The sequence below is a fragment of the Acanthaster planci genome, linkage group LG03 (assembly GCF_054643075.1).
Source record: "Acanthaster planci isolate LZ-2023a linkage group LG03, COTS_SCS, whole genome shotgun sequence".
In the NCBI taxonomy this organism is placed as follows: Eukaryota; Metazoa; Echinodermata; class Asteroidea; order Valvatida; family Acanthasteridae; genus Acanthaster; species Acanthaster planci.
The window spans coordinates 18,143,110-18,158,062 of NC_141779.1; the positions used below are offsets into that span (position 1 = coordinate 18,143,110).

The window sequence follows — 14,953 nt, forward strand, 5'->3', positions numbered from 1 at the left end:
AATAACTTAACAATGGTATTATCAATATTGCTATTGATTGCATTGTTCTTACACAATAATCAATGTTTTTCCCATCTGAACAGATGGGAAAAACATTTGGTGCATTCAGAACAGATGGCAAAAACAATTGGTGCATTCAGCTGTTATTGATAATATGTTTCTTTCCACTCTGTCTCATGACCCAGATCACTCTTTACATTCTAGATTACTATGTATGTCCTTTTTACATTTTTTTTCAAAGTTCTCAGGATGCAATCCCCTTTGAGTCAAGTCTATTTTCAGATTCAGAGTAAGTTTGGAATGATTTTCAAATCTTACTGTTTGTATTACTTTTTTGTATTCACAAATGAACACAATCAACCTTTTGGCCTTTTACTTGTTCTGTTCTAAGTCATGAGATCAATGGAATCACCCATATTGTACTTCCGTAGCTGGGTTATACGCAGTGCTCGTGTATAAAGCAGCTCTGGTTTGATCATCCGGTTGCATAATGGGTCATGTTGTGTCTCTGGCTTCAGCTTGAAGCTGTCGATCTTCACCCCGTATGGGTGCCACACATGCCGGTCGTTATCGACTACCCTCTCAATGCAGTAATCGCGGAAGAATCCGACTCGCTCTTGCAGTGCCTGCACTTCTTTATGCATCCTCTCGGCACCAAACGCCTCCACTCTCTTCCAAAACGTCTTATTGAAAACATTGTAGAGTCTCACGTCTCCAGCATTCCAATCCCGTATTTTCTCTGCCAAGTCCAACGACAGAGTCGGCACTGAAGACTTGCTGCGGGCATTCAGAATGAAATAAACCATATCGTCTATTTCCCAGCACATCAGGTGACGCAGGAGGACCACTGATTCATCAAAATACTCGGTGATCATAACCAAATCAAACTGCCGGGTCAGTTCCATGATCTTCTGGTTAATTTTGCTTGGGCTAAACTGCCCCGACTCGGGGAGTCCCAAGTCGTACAACATTGGGTTCTTTACATGCGAGTTGGTGTATATATTTCGGTTGTAGAAGTAGAGGGGCATTTGCATAAACTGTTCCAAGCCCTTTTCTGGAGAGAGATTAAACCTGAAGGCAATGTCATTGTAGGTGAACGATGATTCATACATTTTAACAGGGTCACGAAGAATGGTCGTGTATACAGCATTTGGTGACATAACTTCTGCAAATCCTGCAACGAAAAAAGTGAGGGCCGAAAAAGAAATATATGTAGAATTTTTTTGTCATGCACAAACAGGAAAGGACGTACAGGCACGTTCCTGTATTTGTTGCCACAGAAATGGCCACACCTTCTGTACTTTTACCGTACGTAAGTGGTAATGTGTTCCCCCACTTGGCTTTTATTTGTACAGACGGTAACATGACATATTTGTGTCCACAGCCTAACTTTTCACAGTCTGCTGTCTACTATTTCAGCTGAATTTCTACCACGCTCTTTTCTATTTCAATATGCATGCTGAGCTGAGACAAGGACCCTACTACAATCTACAGGTTCTGCAGGATGGTCCTAGTGGACAGGCGACTGGTCTGACCACGTTTGGAGTATCTTACCTTTGGCACTGAAGCGAGTATGATGGCAGAGGATGTTGTACTTGTCCACCGGGAACTGTATCATGAACCTCTTATCAAAGTAGGTTCGTCCCAGGATGTTATGAGTTGGTGGCAACACAAAGTCCAAAGAATGCCGCTCCCCGTAACGGAACAAGATGTTCTGGATGGTGCTGCTGCTGCATTTGTGCATCTTCACAAAAGCAATGTCCCTGCGGGGAGTGCAGTGTCGAGTTGACCAGTTTGTCCATCTTTGGTTGTTGGTGGTGATGACTGCATCGGCCCCAAACTCCTTGAAATGGCTACCTTTCTGGATCTTTGGGAGGTAGTCCCGCTTTACCGACCATGCCCTGGCCAGCTGCAAAGTGTCCTCCTCCTCCCTCAGCACAGCAGGTTCCTGAGGCCTCCTCAGCAGATGCTGTCGTTGTGACCAAGCCCGGTGACGCAGCAAAGGGATATCATCTTTTCCAGGGATGGCATTCTCTTCCTCTCTGGGGAGGTGATGCTGTCCCCTAGTCCAAGCGTGGTAGTGCTTCAAGGCTTCCCGACTCCGATGAACAAGCATTCTTGTTCGATGGCCGTGTTCTTGTTTCTGGATGTGGTCCCTTGTGTGAACAATAAACAGGGTCAATAACTACTCACAACACTGAGGAAGCCTGACCAAATTGTTAATCCAGCTGAACAAAGTAAGATTCAACTGTGCTCTATTTGCAGGGGGAACATTTAACACAGAAAAATCAGGGGATCCATTAACCAAATGTTGATCATGGCTTGTCCAGATCAACTGATGTAGAGATTCTGTTGGATTATGCAATTTCCTGTCATGGATCAGAAATTCAGGTCTAAATTTTCAATTTCAAGGGATCTTCCTGCTAAGAAAAAAACATTTCATTATTCTTTCCAACATCAGATGTGAATCAGTTACAAGGAATGTATCTGAAGTGACTACAGTGCTCAGCAAATATGTTGGATTTGATGAACTTGTCCCTGGATCAAAAGCGTATTAAGTTTCGAAATCAAACAGAAGTGAACAGAACTTTCTCTCCTGAACGGATTTCACAAGAGGTTTGGTGAAGGGCAGTGCAGGACCCAGGTAGAGAATGCCTGAGTGCTGAAAAACATACAGTTTAAAATTAGTAAAAGACAACAAAACTCTTAAATTTCTGCGAAGTAAGAGATGAATACCTTGGAATATCATTGGCGGATCTTAACACAGAGTTTATGGAAAGAGTTCCATATCTTGAAATCTTTTGACACCCTGTGCAAAAACCCTACATGTATATGTGAGTGATCTTACGACCCTGTTTTCCATTGGTAGCAAGGCCTCAGAATTTCTCTCGTAACTTTGACTTTTTAGGACTTTATTTCATTCCGGCTCAAAGTTGCCTCTCAACAAAAAGACCAAAATTTTGTTATAAAGATTGAATTCTGAGGTCCCAATCTCTGGAATTCTTTTCTTTTTCTATGTTTTTCCAGTCCTTTTGTAACACATGCGGTTGTGGTTCCCAGGTAATTTGTCTGATCCCAGCAACCTCATTTACTTGTAAATGAAAGGGGAATATACGGTAACACATGTATTTATTACAAATATTCTGCTGCTGCTGCGGTCATCTGTATGAGAGAGGGAATTCTTCATCTGCATGTATTCCACTCACCTCTTCCTGAACAAGTGGCCGCTCTGGGCAATGAGAAGTGTGACAGACATCAACCCCATGATGAAAATGACAAAGAATGCACTGCTGCGGAAAGAGTACGCCATTGCTCATCTTTCTGAGGAAGGAGCGTATGGGTATGTATACGGACGATCACATTGTGAAGTGCCTTGTCTGCATCACGGCTCAGCTGATGGCTTTCAGGGAAAGTATCAGTCCTTTGAAAAAGGATGTGTAAAAGCAGAGGCATGCATGTGTGGAAACATGTATTCATGATCATGATAATCATTCTAAATGGCTGCCAACTTGGAGAAAAGACCGAGACTGAGGACTGGCATGAGAGCGCAAAACCCCAACAGTGTGGGGCTTACGTGGCTTAGGGCGCCCACCCCAAAATTTTGATTGAGATGCTCTGTGGTTTGATTTGAGGTAATTTCCAATCACTTCAATCAATATTTGAGCTGAAGAGAATCATTATTCTGGGCTATGAATAGGGCTGAGTTGATTCGAATAATTCACTATTTGAATATTCGACCTTCAATTCGATTGAATAACCCAATATTCCGTCATACCAACTGGCAGATTGTTGATGACCCATTTACAAAATCAGTCGCAATAATAAACAAAATTGTACACGTACATTATAATTAATCATAATAGCTTCTCACATCTAGGAGAACTAGTATCTCCAGCCTTGATTTAGCAAAATTTAAGAGATGAACTCTACTTCTTGCCCTGTTGAATATTTCTATTCCTTTTAAATTTTTCAATGAGTAATTTACTTGTTGAATCATTGTAAGATTTCTGTTGCTTTTCATTTGAATTTGCTTGAAACAATCAAGCCTCCATAGTGCAACTTTCGATGAATTTTGCTTTCAAATATTCATATTCGGAAAATAATATTTGAATATTTGATAATCAATCGAATATTCAGATATTCGGCACAGCCCTACTATGAAATCAAACAAATGGGCCATATTGTTGCTGAAATTTTTTTTTCAGCCTGAGAAAACCCATGCGGGCCTGAGAGGTGGCAATGCATGAGTTTCATGCTCAGTGTTTGAGAGTTTGCAGCCCTGTGTTAGATCTCTACTAGTGTAACTTTGATCAAGGTCATTAAAACATGGTCTGGCATGTCTGGGGGAAGGAAACCCTCAGCTTAATAGGCTACAGTAATTTTATTTGTGCAATTCACAATACCCAACATTATATGATTTGCTAACCCCATCCATCAATGTTTTAATCAAAATTCACAGAGGGTAGGAGCTTCAATCATAATTCTTTACTTTATTCACAACATTTCATGATTTAATGCCAAACAAAAAGCCACCAAAATACCCCCTCCCCTAAAAAAAAAAGTAGCACACAGATTTCAATCAAATCACCATGATCACCCCTTGACCTTACGTTGTGGTGGACTTGTGCAAAAAGAAAATTCCATTACATGATATGTTACCAATTCATTGCATCCTGCATTTATCAAGTTTATTACCGGTGCACGAGACTACTGCCGTCTTGTAATGATGCTTTTTGGTGACTCATCCAGCCATGTATCACCATCACTTAGTGTGCATGTATAGGGGGCCAGTTGCACACTAGCATAAGGCCCAAGCACGCTGTGCACTGCACCATCTTTTCCGGCTGGGGGCAACTTCCACAAACATCACAAAGTGAATGTCCTGTAGGTACGCCTACATCATACATGTACCGGGGGTATCAGTTTATTCTCAAGGTCTCGTTGATTGAAATAAATACCTTCCCTACGCAGACAACGATTCTTGCCTTGTACAAGTTTTACCCATAACCATAGATGTATATTTCCATCGACGTCTTCAACTTCTTGGACAACTGAATGAGAGGACCTCTTCAACTTTAAGCCATAAGCCTAAGACAATCTTCACGTCTGGTAATCCGACGTCCAAAAATAGTTGTACCGTGGTAGTACAGTGTACATGTATTATGTGTATGTTTTTTTCATTCGTCTGGGCTCATCCGCTGTCGATATTGAGGCCTCGAGGAAACAGCATTCAAGAAATAACTGGACATTCATGCTACAATGCTATGCTGCGTCGAGGGAGTAGTGTCGCGCCTTACACGCTGCAGTTTCTCAGGCAGATTCCTGGATACTGTCAAAAACTGCAAGAATAAAAACCATTAAGCTGCGTATCTTCAGGTTTAAGTACTTGGAGTATCTACTCTTTTATTTCGGGAAATCGGCCATTTACGGGTAGGTGTTCCATGACCATGAAGACATGATGTGCCGGTAATTCGACTTTTGAGTTTTGTACCTTTTGCCAGTTTTAACTTTTCTTTTAACCTTGTTTCAATCTAGTTTTCATTACCACTGACTTTTAAATGTTGTAGGTCGGCTCTCTACGTACCATGGGCAAGGGAATACTATCAGTTACCAAGCAACAATATTAACATTCAAAATGAGTTGGCAGTGTGGCACGTTACATAGGCATACCTCAAGTCTTATTTCCCTGCTATAGCGTGATTAGGTTGAGCAAAATTGGTTAGAATTTAACGTTCTCAACGTCCCCCATCAAACTGTCAAATAACCCCTTAAAGTCAGTTGTGAAAAACATGAAAACAAAGTCTTCCAAGGCTGTCAAGCCTAATTTTGGACCCAGCCCTGTCATCCACTTCATGCCTGTAGGCTGTACCTTGATTAGAGGCTCACATCTGGGCCAATAGCTGTTACATAACTGTTCTACCTTAGGTGGTTGTTTATTGTTGATTGATAAAGGTGTGTCTCTTTTTTAAGCAGCTGTTTCCATTTTACAGTTTGAAACATTTTTTCCATTCATGTTTTTTACCAGGCAAATTGCACTCCTCAGCCTAGATACAGTGTCAAAATCTGTTCAGGTACTTTAATTGTAAGGGTTCCTCTCATCTCAGGATATTTAAGTAGGTACCCTACATGTTATGTGTACCTGTGCTGTAATGTACAGAATAGTTTAACAGGTTAAGGACAAGAGGGGGCCTTTTAGTTGAGATCATGGATTATTTCAAGGTGTGGCAGTTGGGTTTTCCGATGGCATGTCTTTTTATTACTGATTCTTTAGTTAGATCTTTACCCTGAATTTCAGCTTTTTTGTGCACCTGCTGTGTACAAAAGTATGGGTACTTATTACATTTTAGCTTGTTGCTAGCTGTTTTCTGTTTTAATTTTAAGTGGCCACTAACACCCCTGCTTTTAACAGAAATTTTTTTGTGTGTAAATTTAACATTTTCTACAGATCCAACTTAGTCACAACAATTTTTTTGACATTAGCTGAAACTGCACTCATCAAGCAGTGGCATACCTTGGGTGAAATTTTGTAAGTACCGAACATTTCAAGGGGGACCAAAAGCCTGTGAACTGTGGCTTGTCGGTACTTGTGTACATTTCAAGTTTTTGAATGGGGGGCACCCAGGGCTGGGGGACGCAGAGGGGCACATGCCCCTGCATAACCCTCCTCTCCAATGGTCCACAAGTGGTCTTAAAGTGGAGCCGTGAGAATGATGGGATTGAAAAGTGTAACAGTGAAGTGATCAAAAGTTTCTACAAATTTGAGGCCAACCATTGTACCGATTACGAAACAAGCCTGTACTCTGCTTTCAGAAGGCGTAAATGGGACAGTGACAAGCCAACAGCGGTACATCCTCGAGCAAAATCAGCCACAAATGCTGCATTATGTAATCAAAACTGATAATGCTAATATTGATTCTCCAATTTCATGGCAGGGCAGTTTGAATGAAAGATGGTTACGGAAATCTATGGTTGCTCTTTATACTGTCCAACGGGTTTTTTTATTTAGCTATATTTTAGGTTACTTTCTAATAGGTTATTGTCAAAAACATGTTAACCCTAAAAGAGCCACATGGGAGGGGGGTGCAGAATTGAACCTCTCAATATTTTCCCCAATATCCTCACTCTCTTGTTTGTTTACTAATGTTCACCCCCCCCCCCTTAGAGGGGGCCCTCCTTTCTATAATTTGCAAGTATGCACTCCCCAAATCCATCCTTGGAAAAAGTTGTTCACGGTACCCGCTGCTACATCTGACTTGAACCAGCCAGCCGGCGACACCGGCAAGCTCAGTGGTCGAGTGGTTAAGACATCTGCACTAGTAAGCAGGAAATCATGGGTTCGAGTCCCACCTGAGTACACTTGTGGTTTTTTCACAAGCCTTCAGGGGCAAACACTGAGTATACAGTGTTATAAAATGTGTCAGGCTGGGCAAAAAAATCCCCCCCCCAAAGAAAAAATTAGCATCCCTGGCACAAATCCGTCCTTGGAAAAATATGCACCCCTTCTTCCCTAATCACGGTGCCCTGGAATGATTCATGTACCACTACGTGTCTTTCAAAAGTCTTGAGTTCAACATTACCATTGTTCAAAGGGCCATGTTTTATCATCACACACGGTTGAAGCTACATGTATTGATTTTTTGGTGTGCCAACATTGTACACTATGCAGGTCCTGCATGTTAAGGTGCGTGTTTAGACTGTATAGACACCTCCAGGTTTTATAGTCTCATCTGTGGTTCTCATTAGAAAAAAGTCTTTACTTTTTATCATTGTCCACAGTGCTTTATGATGTACATGTACATGTAGACCTGTGCCTTGTTACGGTCACCACAGTCACCATGACAGGGTGGTGCAAGCAGGCAGCTCTTGTTGGGCTGGGAGCTACTGTCCTGTTGATGGTCACTGTTGGCTACCTGGGATTCAATGATGTCAAACATTTAGTTGTTGACACTTCCTCTAAGATAAGGTGGGTTTACAGGAGCTCTTGTGTGCTTTTCTTCTATGACATGGGAACAGCCTTATTAGTCTTGTTTTCTTTCATCTTGTCCCCGTCTGGTTATTGCTCCCTCCTTTATGCTTGCTTGTTTCTTGTTTGCAGGAACACCTACCAAGTGTCACAGTTTGGTGCAGTTGCTGAGTCCTTTTAAATGCATTCAGATCTCCACAGCTCAGAGAGTTAATGACTCCCTGTACTTAATTTGTATACATGTACTAATTATTTCGCAGATGTGACATTGTCTTTAAGACTTAAATTCTAACAAAGATAGTAAGACGTTAAATTCTAACAGTAAGACATGCTCCTACACAATACTATGTGTACCTACCTGTATTGCTGCTTGGATAGTAATTCAATGAGAAAAAAAGTATTAGCAATATGTTGGAAAGCCCATTAGTCAGTTCCCAGGTGGTCTTGGGATGAATTCTGCATTACCCTTCATTGCAGGACTTTCAGGAAGATCCCTTACATACTCAGCAAAAAGGCCAATTATAAAGCCAGTGTGAACACATTCTGGGTGTAATGATGTCAACCGTCGTTGACATAACTTTTCTTTCCCAATTTGGTCTGACAGAGTGCTCTGTGCCAGAAAATCTTTCAGCTTTGATATTCAGTGTGGCATAAAAGATATGGGGGAAGTGATACATGTATGTCTGAATTTTCCCTCCAATTTTGGAAGACAAACACCAAATCCAGAAAAACGTAAGATTCCTGTGGTCCAGTACGTGGAAAGCATGGATCTGCTTGTCCAGAAAATACCTTAGTTTGGTTTCTTTCCATATTAATCCACATGTTCTTGATTTCAGAAAAATTAATTTATGGTGCCCATTCATGGTCAAAACGCTGTCACAAATTTAGAATGTTATAACTGAGACTTCCAATATTTTTTCTCAGTTCCAAGGCTAGGTCCTCCTTGCCCATCCTGCATAAGTTTGTTGAAGGAACTGCAGATAAATTGAAGGTTTGTGGCTTAAATAGGCAATATCGATAGTGCTTTCATAGATCCTTAATGGATTTATAGGAATTGTATATATATGTATGTTGCCATTTTTTTCTGGTTATAACACATGAACTGCAAACAACAGAATGGCAGTTTTTTCATTCAGAGGTTACAGCACAGTGATATAAGAGCATTTTATGTATTCGTATTCCTTATCTTTTTTTTGAGCTTTCTTTGTATTACATTTATTGAGTTAATATGGCCATAAATTTTTATTGTTGGAAAGCTTAAAGGATAATATGCCGTCATTTTTAAGCTTGAATAGATGAAATACTTGTGTGTGGGGTTTTATTTCACCAAGCAAGGTGAAGCACCAATCAAGTTTGATCTTGTGAAGTTTCGAGTACGTTGATCAATATTTTCAATAGAGGGGTGCGAATGTACATGTACCGGTAGGCTCCAGCTGTATTTTGCTGAGAGCATTCTACATGTATTTATTGAGTTCGTTGGAAGCTTTAATCGCATTTATTTGTCACGTTTTCTTCCAGAATCTAACTGCCAGTGCAGTTTCCTCTTTTGTACCGAAAACAATTGACCTGAACACAAAACAGCATATCAGTTCCGGCAGTGAAAATCCAGGAGACACCCCACGGGGCGTTTCAGTACCTCAGAAAGATGCCTCGTCTGATAATTCAACCTCCCAAGAAACTGCCCATGGCACAGGGGAGGCCCCTGCAAAGCAGGGACCTGTGAAAAGCTGCAGGGCCCGCTCCAACATCGTCCTCTTCAAGATGCACAAGTGCAGCAGCAGCACGGTGCAGAATATCCTGTTCCGCTTCGGGGAGGAACACCGTTTGAATTTTGTCCTCCCTCCCGTGGGGAACTACTTAGGCCACTCGCCATTCAACAAGCGCTACATGATTAAGTTCCCATTGAAGGAGTATAACATCTTGTGCCACCATACAGTTTTCAATGCCAGAGGTACACAACTTTTCAAACTGTGAATAGTAAACTATTCATACTTTATACAATATAAAAATGTTACTTATATATAGTTTCTTTTGAAGTTACAAAAATAAACTACACGTAAAGATAGTGGTAACAAACTAAGTTGCCATAGAGCTGTTCCCAAAACGTTATTGATGGTCCATGATTGATGCACCATGGAAAATGGGCTAAAAATGAATGTTGAAAATTACTACAAACTCAGGTGATGGTATCATCTGGACTTCACTAATTTTTTCATTCCAAGAACAGACCATACTCACCCTCTGAGTTGTAATTTCTTAGATCTTTTCTTGATTTTGGGATTTCCCCTTCCCAATTCTAGAATTTTTAGAGGTTCAATTAGTCGGTATTGGTACTTCTTTGCTCTTTGTAGTACATGTATACTAAAGAAAAAAGTGCTAGGGTAAAGTACTATACAAATCATGCCTTGTTAGCTGTTAAGACTTGGCCCTGAAAAGGTCCAGTATTTCCTTGACATTGTTATAAGCTCTCTGCTGAAATGGATTTTTCCTTGCACCCTAATCTCACTCCTGCTATTTTTTCCCCAGGTATGGCAGAAGTGATGCCTGTTAATAGCATTTATACAACCATTCTTCGTAATCCTGTCCCAATGTTTGAATCCCTCTTCACGTACAACAACATGGCTTACTGGTACGGCCTTCCAAATAGTCGTGCCTTGGAACTCTTTCTCAACAGGCCAAATTACTACTACAGAAAATCAGATGGAGGGATCCTACATGTGAAGAATCCAATGCTGTATGGGCTAGGGCTACCTAAAGCAGCCCTTGCCGATCCCCATGCCGTTGATCGGAAGATTGAAGACCTAAAGGGTCAATTTGACTTGGTCATGATTACTGAGTACTTTGATGAATCCCTGGTTCTGCTGCGCCACCTCATGTGCTGGGAACTTGACGACATTGTCTATTTTGTTCACAACGCTCGCAGCAAGTCGGCCGTGAAGACTGTGCCACCAAAGGTTGCTGCCAAAATCCGACAGTGGAACTATGGGGATGTGAAACTCTATGAGAGCTTCAACCGGACCTTCTGGCAGAGGGTTGATGCATTCGGAGTGGACAGAATGAAGGAAGAGGTCTCCAAACTAAGGGAAAGAAATCAGTATTACAAAGAGCACTGCATTGCTGAGGTAACAAACAAAAACTCTAGAGTTTGGCATCCTCAAGGCATCCCAATTGATAGCTTCCTATTGAGAAAGGAAGCGGCAGGGGATAAGATGTGTGTTCGGATGGCAGAGCCAGAATTGCTCTACACTGATCATATCCGACAAGTACAGAAAAGTAGATATGGATTGCAATAATTTGAATATCTAATAGTGCATTACATTTGTCTGAAAGTTTCGGGTACACGTATATCATGTTCACATTTATCTGCTGCATTTTTACCAAATCAATTGTATGTGCAGTTCTTTCAACAGTAAGATTAATTTATTTCAGGTTATTTTTGTGCAAAAATCATCAGTGATTTTTTTCTGTTCACTCGTGTGCTTTTACTTGCACTTCACCAAGTACAAAGAGAAACTGTGGGATTTTTGCACGCACATGTAGTTACCAGGAGAACTTGTTTCAGGTCACATGTGATGTGTAATGTTCTGTCATTCTTAATCTAATAGAAAGTTATGGAACTTCATCAGGAAAAACCAAAAATGAGCTATTCTTTAAGTTAAAAGAATGGAGATCAAGTTAGTTTAGGTCCCACCATTACTTTCACTTAATATTCACAAGTTTTTTATGTATATAAATTTTACATCATTGTGGTTCTTTATAAGAAATGAAAGAATTTTCTTATACAAGATGGCATATTCCTCCATCCTGTCAACATTGTAAAATTTGTCCGTTCATGGCATGCAAAAAATAATATGGGGCTAGTCTTTGTCATCAAAATTTGTGATTCTGTAATGCACCCGTTTAACCCTAAAAGGGCCGGGATGGAATCCGCCTTTCCCTTGATATTTCTTCCGATATCGGAGAAGTACATTTTTTAATGCTCGGAGCCTTCAGGAGCTTTTCTTTTTCAGCATACCATGCGATTGTTTTGACACCAGTTTTCCAAACAAGGACCTATCATCCTCGCGCGTCACCCATTTTCCCACCAATATCAGCCAAAAATCAAAAGATCAGCCAAAAATGTACGTTGCATACATGTACTTTATCCAATGATGTGCTTAATCCACGCGTGCAAACACGCGTGAGGCCTTAAAACACCCATTAGTTCGACTGAGTTAAAACTCATTTGTTCTGAAAATGATTATAGGCTTTTTGTAGTTATATGCCAAGTTTTTTTTTTAATCGGCAACATGAGACAGCTTAGGTATGGGGGACCGCATCTGCGCTCTGAATGGCGTATATTTAGGGTTAAACACTGCGTATTAAATTTGAAAACATACCAAAAAATGTGTGCTTTTACCAAAGAATATGTGTACATAAATATCTACTTAAAACTAATGTATGTAAATCGTGGGGAAATCGACTTTTTGAGAATGTCTTTCACACAAAGAATGCTGCATCAGATGTAAGTACGTCAGTGGTTTTCATTGATTTGTGCAAGCAACCCCACTAATTCGATTTTTTATAAGACGTACATGTAGAAGACAGACTAAAGTTTCAATAGCTTTGTAATTTTATCTTACTTGTTGCAATTATGTTGGAGTTAAAATATTTGCAGTGTAAACATGTTTCATAGAAGTGTGTAGCGTTTACTTTGGAAGTGGTTGGCAGTTATAAGCCCTATTTATGTCTGTTCGAGCTGACTGATGTACACGTAGAAGGTTGTATTTTATCATCTAAAAGTGCCAGTCTGTTTACATGTGTTTTAAATAAATCGTGTTTTATGAAAACTTGGAACTAGTTTTACTGGGTGTGTGTATCTATATCCCAGGTGTGTGTATCTATATTTCAGCGTGTTATTGTAAATAGTAGAAATATTAGGCCCTAACCCAAACACTCCCAAATCCTCCAATTTCAGTACGATTTTACATACACCCTAGGGGGTTAGGGCTAATACAGCGCATTTTTCCATGGGTGACAATGCGCTACAGTTGAACATAAAACTACATGTATGAGGTTCATCTTGAATATTTTGTGTACATTCATCATAAAAGGCGGTTTGTCATTCGATTGTCACTCTATAACCTAATAATAGTATACCGTGTAAACAACAGTAGCAACATTATTAACGGCAACTCAGACTCGGACTGTGTGCCTCAGTCTTCAAGTTTGTGACGTTGGCGCACCACCTGGAATAAGAAATCAACGGCAACTGAACAGTGAGCTAGGGGCAACGCTTTGAGAATAATGGGAGGGGGCAAGTTGGTCACCTAAGAGAGCAATTTTCAACGTGGAGAAAATCGGTGCAACGTCAGAAAACAAAGTTGCGTCTTGCCAAAAAAGTGGATTAAAAAATATTGCAGGTCTAAGAATATGAGTACGGATGAGGAGAGAATTTTTTGAAACATTTTGCATCGCTGAAGTTGTCCGCGAAGATTACGAGGTGTGGCGACCACCAGGCATCGACATTGGTAGCTTCAAGCTGAAGCCTGAAGGTATGGAGAACAGAGCCTGCGTTCGAATGGCGCAAACTGAAACACCGTACACCGATCACATTCGTAAAATTAAAGTCCAAAGATATCGGAGGAGAAAGGGTAAAAACTCTTTTAGTGCATGGGAAAGATTTGAAGTTTATCCAACGTTTAACTTGCTTTGGTGTTGAAAATGATTGATTACTATACCCGGTTCGCCTCAGAATCCTCAACGGGTTGCTTCTCTTCTCCCAAGTTTTTTTTTTTTTTTTTGCATTACACTTTTTTAACCTCAAAATATTGTACATGTATGTGTGAAATACATTAAAAGTAATTGAGAATTCGCTAATTTGCGTCTGAAACTACTGTGTCATGTAGCCGTACCAATTTATCAGACTTGAAAGAGACAATTATACATTATCGCTTAATTAGCGTCTCCTCCAAAGACATAAGTAGTCCTCTCTTCAAAACGGATATTCTATGGCTAGGACTTCGGTGGATTTGCTGGTAGCACTCCGCTTGTCTTGGCCGAGACATGTCCGTCTTACACAGGCCAGATGGTATATAGAGGGATTGCACTTCGTGCTTTTTCGAAGGTTCTTGATCATGTTGTGGGTGGTGTCTTTGTACAAGCATAATTCCCGCATTATCTAAACGTTCAATTTTTTAAACTCCCATTAAACGGTTCATGTGATTATGTTTTCTCACATACACTTTTTCAAAATATCTTAATGTACTCGTCTCAAATGTTTGAAAAGTGCACTTTTAACTAAAGCTGCCCGTGCTTTTGCAAATAATAGAGGACGATGTTGCTGCGTTGTCAATCGAAAGGGAGTGGACAGAATGAAAGAAAAAGTCTTCAAACTAAGGGAAAGAAATCGGTATTGCAAAGAGCACTGCATTGCTCAGGTAACAAACAAAAACTCTAGAGTTTGCCATCCTCAAGGCATCCCAATTGATAGCTTCCTATTGAGAAAGGAAGCGGCAGGGGATACGATGTGTGTTCAGATGGCAGAGCCAGAATTGCTCTACACTGATCATATCCGACAAGTACAAAAATGTAGATATGGGTTGCAATAATTGGAATATCTGTTAATGTATTACATTTGTTTGAAAGTTTTACCTACATTAATTAGATTCATTTGCTACGTTTTGACCAAATCAACGCTGGAGAACATTGTTTGTGCAGTTCATTGGAACAAGGTAAAAGTAATCTATTTTGGGTGATATTTTATACAAAATTATCACATTATTTTGTTGGATGTGTGTGCTATTATTTGCACTTCACCATGTACAAAGCTAAACTGTGGCATTTTTGCACCTACCTGTATTACTTGGAAAACTCATTTCAGGTCACATGTGATGTGTCACGTGCTTTCATTCTTATTCTGACAGAAAAAGTATAAGGTAAGTTATGGAACTCCGTCAGATGATACCCAAATGAGTATTTTATAGTCTTTGATAAAGTCCTTGAAGTTAA

General features: G+C 40.3%; 2 protein-coding genes across 6 annotated transcripts; one reads left to right on the plus strand and one right to left on the minus strand.

The window, feature by feature from the left end:
- Positions 1-130: 130 nt before the first annotated feature.
- On the minus strand, positions 131-5,117 carry LOC110991248 (galactosylceramide sulfotransferase-like). 3 transcript variants are annotated; one of them, XM_022256554.2, is made up of 4 exons: positions 4,986-5,117; positions 3,207-3,321; positions 1,555-2,156; positions 131-1,174 (listed from the first exon to the last, which is right to left on the minus strand). In XM_022256554.2, the coding sequence occupies exons 2-4, from the start codon at positions 3,308-3,310 to the stop codon at positions 387-389; spliced, it is 1,494 nt and encodes a 497-aa protein (XP_022112246.2). In that variant the 5' UTR covers positions 3,311-3,321; positions 4,986-5,117; the 3' UTR covers positions 131-386. The 3 variants fall into 3 exon arrangements, with proteins under 3 accessions (XP_022112246.2, XP_022112244.2, XP_022112245.2); XM_022256552.2 differs by having other exon boundaries at positions 3,207-3,421; positions 4,986-5,115; XM_022256553.2 differs by lacking the exon at positions 4,986-5,117 and adding an exon at positions 4,696-4,810 and having other exon boundaries at positions 3,207-3,421.
- Positions 5,118-5,309: 192 nt separating this feature from the next.
- LOC110991249 (galactosylceramide sulfotransferase-like) lies at positions 5,310-13,030 on the plus strand. 3 transcript variants are annotated; one of them, XM_087134481.1, is made up of 6 exons: positions 5,351-5,430; positions 6,446-6,526; positions 7,777-7,963; positions 8,888-8,954; positions 9,482-9,914; positions 10,490-13,030. In XM_087134481.1, exons 3-6 carry the CDS (start codon positions 7,836-7,838, stop codon positions 11,254-11,256), a joined length of 1,395 nt encoding a protein of 464 aa, XP_086990607.1. In that variant the 5' UTR covers positions 5,351-5,430; positions 6,446-6,526; positions 7,777-7,835; the 3' UTR covers positions 11,257-13,030. The 3 variants fall into 3 exon arrangements, with proteins under 3 accessions (XP_022112249.2, XP_022112250.2, XP_086990607.1); XM_022256557.2 differs by lacking the exon at positions 6,446-6,526 and having other exon boundaries at positions 5,310-5,430; XM_022256558.2 differs by lacking the exon at positions 6,446-6,526 and having other exon boundaries at positions 5,345-5,466.
- Positions 13,031-14,953: the final 1,923 nt, after the last annotated feature.